This window comes from Sapajus apella, unplaced genomic scaffold (genome assembly GCF_009761245.1).
Source record: "Sapajus apella isolate SASKATOON/1434 unplaced genomic scaffold, GSC_monkey_1.0 scaffold46, whole genome shotgun sequence".
Classification (NCBI taxonomy): Eukaryota; Metazoa; Chordata; class Mammalia; order Primates; family Cebidae; genus Sapajus; species Sapajus apella.
The window spans coordinates 1,913,067-1,920,232 of record NW_022436986.1 but is presented as its reverse complement, the minus strand read 5'-3'; the positions used below and the strand labels follow the sequence as shown (position 1 = coordinate 1,920,232).

General features: G+C 44.5%; 1 protein-coding gene across 4 annotated transcripts in view; it reads right to left on the bottom strand.

Moving 5' to 3' along the window:
* Positions 1-7,166, bottom strand: part of MELK (maternal embryonic leucine zipper kinase) — a 97,526-nt gene that overhangs the window by 83,745 nt on the left and 6,615 nt on the right. For 2 of the 4 annotated variants that reach the window (XM_032240078.1, XM_032240081.1), the window contains exons 1-2: positions 2,555-2,758; positions 1,213-1,298 (exon numbers count right to left, since the gene is read on the bottom strand). In XM_032240078.1, the coding sequence (XP_032095969.1) occupies positions 1,213-1,298; positions 2,555-2,612 (144 nt within the window). In that variant the 5' untranslated portion in view covers positions 2,613-2,758. Of the gene's footprint in view, positions 1-1,212; positions 1,299-2,554; positions 2,761-7,166 lie in introns of those variants that run through there. The other 2 variants (XM_032240079.1, XM_032240080.1) reach the window with 2 other exon arrangements.

The window sequence follows — 7,166 nt, the reverse complement described above, 5'->3', positions numbered from 1 at the left end:
CAAAAAAAAAAAAAAAAAAAAAAAGGGCCGGGCGCGGTGGCTCAAGCCTGTAATCCCAGCACTTTGGGAGGCCGAGGCGGGTGGATCACGAGGCCAAGAGATCGAGACCATCCTGGTCAACATGGTGAAACCCCGCCTCTACTAAAAATACAAAAAATTAGCTGGGCATGGTGGCGCGTGCCTGTAATCCCAGCGACTCAGGAGGCTGGGGCAGGAGAATTGCCTGAACCCGGGAGGCGGAGGTTGCGGTGAGCCGAGATCACGCCATTGCACTCCAGCCTGGGTAACAAGAGCGAAACTCCGTCTCAAAAACCCAACACAAAAAAAAAAAAAAAAAAAAAAAAAAGGAACCTTTTTATACATTGTAGCCAAGCCGACAAATTGAATGTGCTGCTTTAGGAGGTAACAAGCTGTTCATCCTGGAAAAATTCACATAGAGGAAAAAGAGGTTGATTAGGAAAAGGATTTCGTGAGATAACTTCTAAAGCCACTTTGAATAAAATGCTGGGACAGGCCAAGGACAGTGGCTCATGCCTGTACTCCCTGCACTTTGGGAGGCTAAAATGGGAAGATTGCTTGAGGCCAGGAGTTTGAGACCAGCCTAGGCAATATACTGAGACCTTGTTTCTAGGCTATATACTGAGACTGACAGACTACAGACTACAAATGGATGCTACAGACTTCAAATATATATAACTGCCTTGCATTAAAATCTGAAGGACAAAGTAATCCCTTCCCTCAGATCACTTTTTAAACCACAGATCTGTACTTTTTTTGGGTTTTTTTGTTTTTTTTTTTTTGAGATGGAGTATTACTCTTGTTGCCAATACTGGAGTGCAATGGCATGATCTTGGCTCACCGCAACCTCTACCTCCCGGATTCAAGTGATTCTCCTGCCTCAGCCTCCTGAGTAGCTGGGATTACAGGCATGCGCCACTACGCCCGGTTAATTTTGTATTTTTTTTTTTTTTAAGATGGGGTTTCACCATATTGGTCAGGCTGGTCTTGAACTCCTGACCTCAGGTGATCCACCCACCTTAGCCTCCCAAAGTGCTGGGATTACAGGCGTGAGCCACTGCACCCAGCCTATATGTTTTTAAAAGCTATAAAAATAATATTCTAAGATCAGTAACTAGAACATCAGAACAATTCAGGTTTTAGTTCACAAAACTGATCTATAAGTAGAATATTTTTTAATTAATTTAAACTTACCCCTAGTGTGTTTTTATCCATGATTTTTATAGCTACCATTTCTCCAGTAAGGATATGGCAGGCAAGTTTGACCTTTGCAAAGCCACCTAAGTAGGAAAACGTATTATGAAAAGATAATCAAGGACTCAGGCACAAACACCTTGTTATATATAATAATTTTAAAAGACTCTATCAAGCCAAATTTTCCTGGAATTTTATGGCTTTTTTTTTTCCTGTTGCTTCCTCTTATCCAATATCTAGCTGAAGGTTTTTATTTTTTTACCATGATATTTTCTCTAACTTTGTAATCAAAAAGAAAACAGAATTCACTTTAGAAATTTGCTTTATGATTAACACTGCAATTAAATTTCCTTTATAATTAACACTGCTAGAATACAATATAAAGTTCCTGAGACCACTCAGTTTTAAAACTTTGAAGATAAGCAATTATGTTTCAAAACTGGATCAAAAGCTGGATAAACATCTCCACTCAGGGAGCTAAAAGAAATCTCCAATTAACATTTCCAAAAAGAACTTCCCAGTGGTTTCTCCCATGGTCGTCTTTATTTCAACAAAGGGCAACTCCATTTTCCTTGGTTCTCAGGCCTGGAACCATTCTTAGCCCTTCTCTCTCTCTCTAGCACCCCAATAAATCCCATTGGCTCTGTCTTCAAAATATATCAATGGTTACCTTGGGGAAACTAGGCAGGTACTCCCTGGAAATGGTTTATGTCTGTCTGGATCTGAGCAGGGAATATATGGGTATGTGTATACATATACATGTGTAAAACTCTACTGAGATTAATGTACTTTGCATATTTTACCATATGTTATACCTTAATTAAAAAAAACACACACATGGGGGTGTATATATCTATGTGTAAAGTGTATAAAATCCCCCCCCCTTCATTGTTTTTACTACCTCACCCTCATCCATGCCACCGTCATCTCTAGAATGAACACCTGAATTATTGCAATAGCCTCCTAACACATCTCTGCCTCTGCTCTTGCCCTCCCTCACCCAACCTTTTATCTACCAAGCAGCCAGAGCAACTCTGTGAAAACAAAGGTCGGATTACCCCTTAGCTCAAAACTCTCCAATAACTTTTATTTAGAATAAAAGTCAAGAAATAAAAGAAATATTTAGAATAAATTTTTTATTTAGAATAAAAGTCAAAGTCCTTGCAATAACCTACAGGGCTTCTCCTACTACTCTCCTCTCTGCTTGTGCCACTTTACCTTACTGTAGTAAGTAGAAGAATTTTAAAACTGTATGGGTTACACTAAAAAGCTCATGCCTACCCAATAATCTATACTCCCAAATAGTTGATTTATCCACTGCCTCAAAAAAAATAACAATTACCTGTACCAATAGTTTCATGTAATTCATAATATTTGAGAAGTTCATCATAATCTTTCATAGTCCTCTTGGAAGTTTAGTCAGAATTAGAAAAAGAACCTGAAAGACAGAGATAGTACATAATCAACAAATGAAATGACACCGGATCATCTCCACCATTCTTATAGCAGTATATTCTAGTGGAGAAGACAAAGGCAAATAAGTAGACAACAAAGTAATAATTATAATTTATAGGCCGGGCATGGTGGCTCATGCCTGTAATCCCAGCACCTTGGGAGGCCGAGATGGGCAGATCACAAGGTCAGGAGTTCGAGATCAGCCTGGTCAACAGGGTGAAACCCCCATCTCTACTAAAAACACAAAGATTAGCCAGGTGTGGTGGCGTACGCCTGCAATCCCAGCTACTCAGGAGGCTGAGGCAGGAGAATTGCTTGAACCCGGGAGGCGGAGGTTGTAGCAAGCTGAGATCACGCCACTGTACTCTAGCCTACGTGACAAAGCAAGACTGCATCTCAAAAAACATTATTATAATTTATAATAAATACTGAAATAAAAATAAGTAAAAGTGGTTTCTGAGAAGGTAACATTTAAGCCAAGCTCTAATTCAAAGGATGAGAATTGAGAAAATCAGCCCTGCAGGTAATCAGACTGTGATATTCCTATCAAAACTTGAACAATGGTTTCAATAGAACCTGAACATGACCATGTAAACAATGTTTCCATACAAGGCTGTTAAAATAAAGATCCGTTATTTGGCTGACTTCATTCTCTTCAGTGACATCCTTAGCCCCACCTCATTCTTCCCTCATCTGCCCCTTTCAACTCACTCTGAGACTAGCCAAAATTCTCAGGAGTATGGTTTCTCTTGCTGTAGCAAGCTAAATACATCTACTGTTTGTTTTTTTTTTTTTTTTTGAGACAGAGTTTCACTCATGTTACCCAGGCTGGAGCGCAATGGCGCGATCTCAGCTCACCGCAACCTCCGCCTCCTGGGTTCAGGCAATTCTCCTGCCTCAGCCTCCTGAGTAGCTGGGATTACAGGCACGCGCCACCTTGCCCAGCTAATTTTTTGTATTTTTAGTAGAGACGGGGTTTCACCATGTTGACCAGGATGGTCTCGATTTCTTGACCTCGTGATCCACCCGCCTCGGCCTCCCAAAGTGCTGGGATTACAGGCTTGAGCCACCGTGCCGGGCCTATCTATTGATTTTTACTACAGATGTGGTCTTTGGCCTATAGGCCTTAAGAGTCATAACTCACTGAGGCCGGGTGCGGTGGCTCACGCCTGTAATCCCAGCACTTTGGAAGGCCGAGGCGGGCGGATGGCCTGAGGTCAGGAGTTCGAGACCAGCTGGACCAACATGGAAAAACCCTGTCTCTAAAAAAAAAAAAAAGTCATTGCCCACAAAGAATTAAAGGCAGAATATTCCAGAAAGAGGGAATTTAGGTGCAAAGATCCCAGAGGAAGTCAAAGTTGACAGGTACTGAACTGAGACTGTTTTAGAGGTAACAGGTGATGGAAATGCAGATCTGTACCTAGGACAACTGGTTAGCCATGAGGCGAGGGGGGAAAAAAAAAACACATTGGATCTCTAGCTCACATCATACCAAATCAATAATAGTAAAGACTTAAAAGTAAAAAGCTGTGTGAGCGCGGTGGCTCACGCCTGTAATCCCAGCACTTTGGGAGGCCAAGGAGGGCGGATCACGAGGTCCGGAGTTAGAGAACAGCCTGGCCAACACGGTGAAACCCCGTCTCTACTAAATATACAAAAATTAGCTGGGCATGGTGGTGCACGCCTGTAGTCCCAGATACTCGGGAGGCTGAGGCAGGAGAATTGTTTGAACCTGGTAGGTAGAGGTTGCAGTGAGCTGAGATCAAGACACTGCACTCCAGCCTGGGTAACAGAACAAGACTCCGTCTCAAAAAATTAAAAAAACACGCCTGTAATCCCAGCACTTTGGGAGGCCGAGGCGGGTGGATCATGAGGTCAAGCGATCAAGACCATCCTGATCAACATGGTGAAATCCCGACTCTACTAAAAATACAAAAAAATTAGCCGGGCTTGGTGGTGCACACCTGTAATCCCAGCTACTTGGGAGGCTGAGGCAGAATTGCTTGAACCCAGGAGGCGGAGGTTGCGGTGAGCCAAGATTGCGCCATTGCACTCCAGCCTGGGTAACAAGAGCAAAACTCCATCTCAAAAAAAAAAAAAGTGAGGCCGGGCACGGTGGCTCAAGCCTGTAATCCCAGCACTTCGGGAGGCCAAGGCGGGTGGATCACGAGGTCAAGAGATCGAGACCATCCTGGTCAACATGTTGAAACCCCGTCTCTACTAAAACTACAAAAAATTAGCTGGGCATGGTGGCGCGTGCCTGTAGTCCCAGCTACTCAGGAGGCTGAGGCAGGAGAATTGCCTGAACCCAGGAGGTGGAGGGTGCCATGAGCCGAGATCACGCCATTGCACTCCAGCCTGGGTAACAAGAGTGAAACTGTCTCAAAAAAAAAAAAAAAAAAAAAAAAAGTAAAAGACAAATATTTGAAATGTTTAAAACATAGATAGCTAAGGTCTTACCCATACCAAACCTACAACTAGGAGTGGCAAAAGGAAGAAGCATTAATGATAGCTGGTCGTGGTGGCTCATATCTATAATCCCAGCAATTTGGGAAGCCAAGGCAGGAGGATTACTTGAGGCCTAGAGTTCAAGACCAGCCAGGGCAATATAGCAGGACCTTGTCTCTACTAAAAATAAAAAACTAGTCAGGGCCTGGTGCAGTGGCTCATACCTGTAATCCCAACACTTTGGGAGGCTGAGGCAGGTGGATCACTTGAGGTCAGGAGTCGCTGGCCGGGCACGGTGGCTCAAGCCTGTAATCCCAGCACTTTGGGAGGCCGAGGCGGGTGGATCACGAGGTCAAGAGATCGAGACCATCCTGGTCAACATGGTGAAACCCTGTCTCTACTAAAAATGCAAAAAATTAGCTGGGCATGGTGGCACGTGCCTGTAATCCCAGCTACTCAGGAGGCTGAGGCAGGAGAACTCCCTGAATCCAGGAGACGGAGGTTGCGGTGAGCCGAGATCGCGCCATTGCACTCCAACCTGGGTAACAAGAGCGAAACTCCGTCTCAAAAAAAAAAAGGAGTCGCATGCCACCACTTACAACTAGTTTGTTTGTTTGTTTGAAATGGAGTCTCGGCCTGGCAGTGGCTCATGCCTGTAATCCTAGCACTTTGGGAGGCCGAGGTGGGTGGATTACCTGAGGCCAGGAGTTTAAGACCAGCCTGGCCATCATGGTGAGACCCCATCTTAAAAAAAAAAAAAAAAAAAAAAAGAGATGGAGTCTCACTCTGTTGCCCAGGTTGGAGTGCAGTGGCGCAATCTCAGCTCACTGCAACCTCCACCTCCCAGGTTCAAGCAATTCTCTTGCCTCAACCTCCTGAGTAGCTGGGACTACAGGCACACACCACCACACCAGGCTAATTTTTGTATTTTTAGTAGAGACTGGGTTTTGCCATATTGGCCAGGCTGATCTCAAACTCCTGACCTCAGGTGATCCACCCTCCTTGGCCTCCCAAAGTGCTGGGATTATAGGCGTGAGCCACCGTACCAGCCAAACTAGCCTGTTTAAAGCTCAAATTGAGGAGTGGCAGGTACCACGTAAACTACCTTCAATTTCTGTGTTCTTCACCCTGTCCTTATCCAGAACTGAGTGACCAGCATGTTACTAAGTTCTGTTACTACGCCTTAATAATGGCCATGAATTTCAAAGACCTAGAGTGTGAGTTCGACCTCAGAAGTGTGGTGAGCTTATAAAAGACGGTGTAATAGAGTAAGAGAGTAGGTGCTTCATACAATGATAGGCAGTCTTCTTAAATTGAGGTGGAGAAAAATCTGAATGAAGTTATCAAAACCCCAAGAACCACAAAAGACATTTTAAAAATATCATTTTTCAATGCCTGAAACACTGATTCCATGAATTATTTTACTTGGAGAGAAAAGGTAAATTATTATCAGCAAGTAAAAGGCCAGCCAGGCACAGTGGCTTACGCCTGTAATCCCAGCACTTTGGGAGGAAGAGGTGGGTGGATCACCTGAGGTCAGGAGTTTGAGACCAGGAGAAACATGGAGAAACCTCGTCTCTATTAAAATACAAAAATTAGCCGGGCATGGTGGTAGTCACCTGTAATCCCAGCTACTTGGAAGGCTGAGGAAGGAGAACCGCTCACTCAGCCCGGGAGGTGGAGGTTGCAGTGAGCCGAGATCGCACCACTACACTCCAGCCTGCGCGATGATAACAAGATTCCATCTCGAAAAATAAAAAAATTAGGGCCGGGCGCGGTGGCTCAAGCCTGTAATCCCAGCACTTTGGGAGGCCGAGGCGGGTGGATCACGAGGTCAAGAGATCGAGACCATCCTGGTCAACATGGTGAAAACCCCGTCTCTACTAAAAATACAAAAAATCAGCTGGGCATGGTGGTGCGTGCCTGTAATCCCAGCTACTCAGGAGGCTGAGGCAGGAGAATTGCCTGAACCCAGGAGGCGGAGGTTGCGGTGAGCCGAGATCCCGCCATTGCACTCCAGCCTGGGTAACATGAGTGAAACTCCGTCTCAA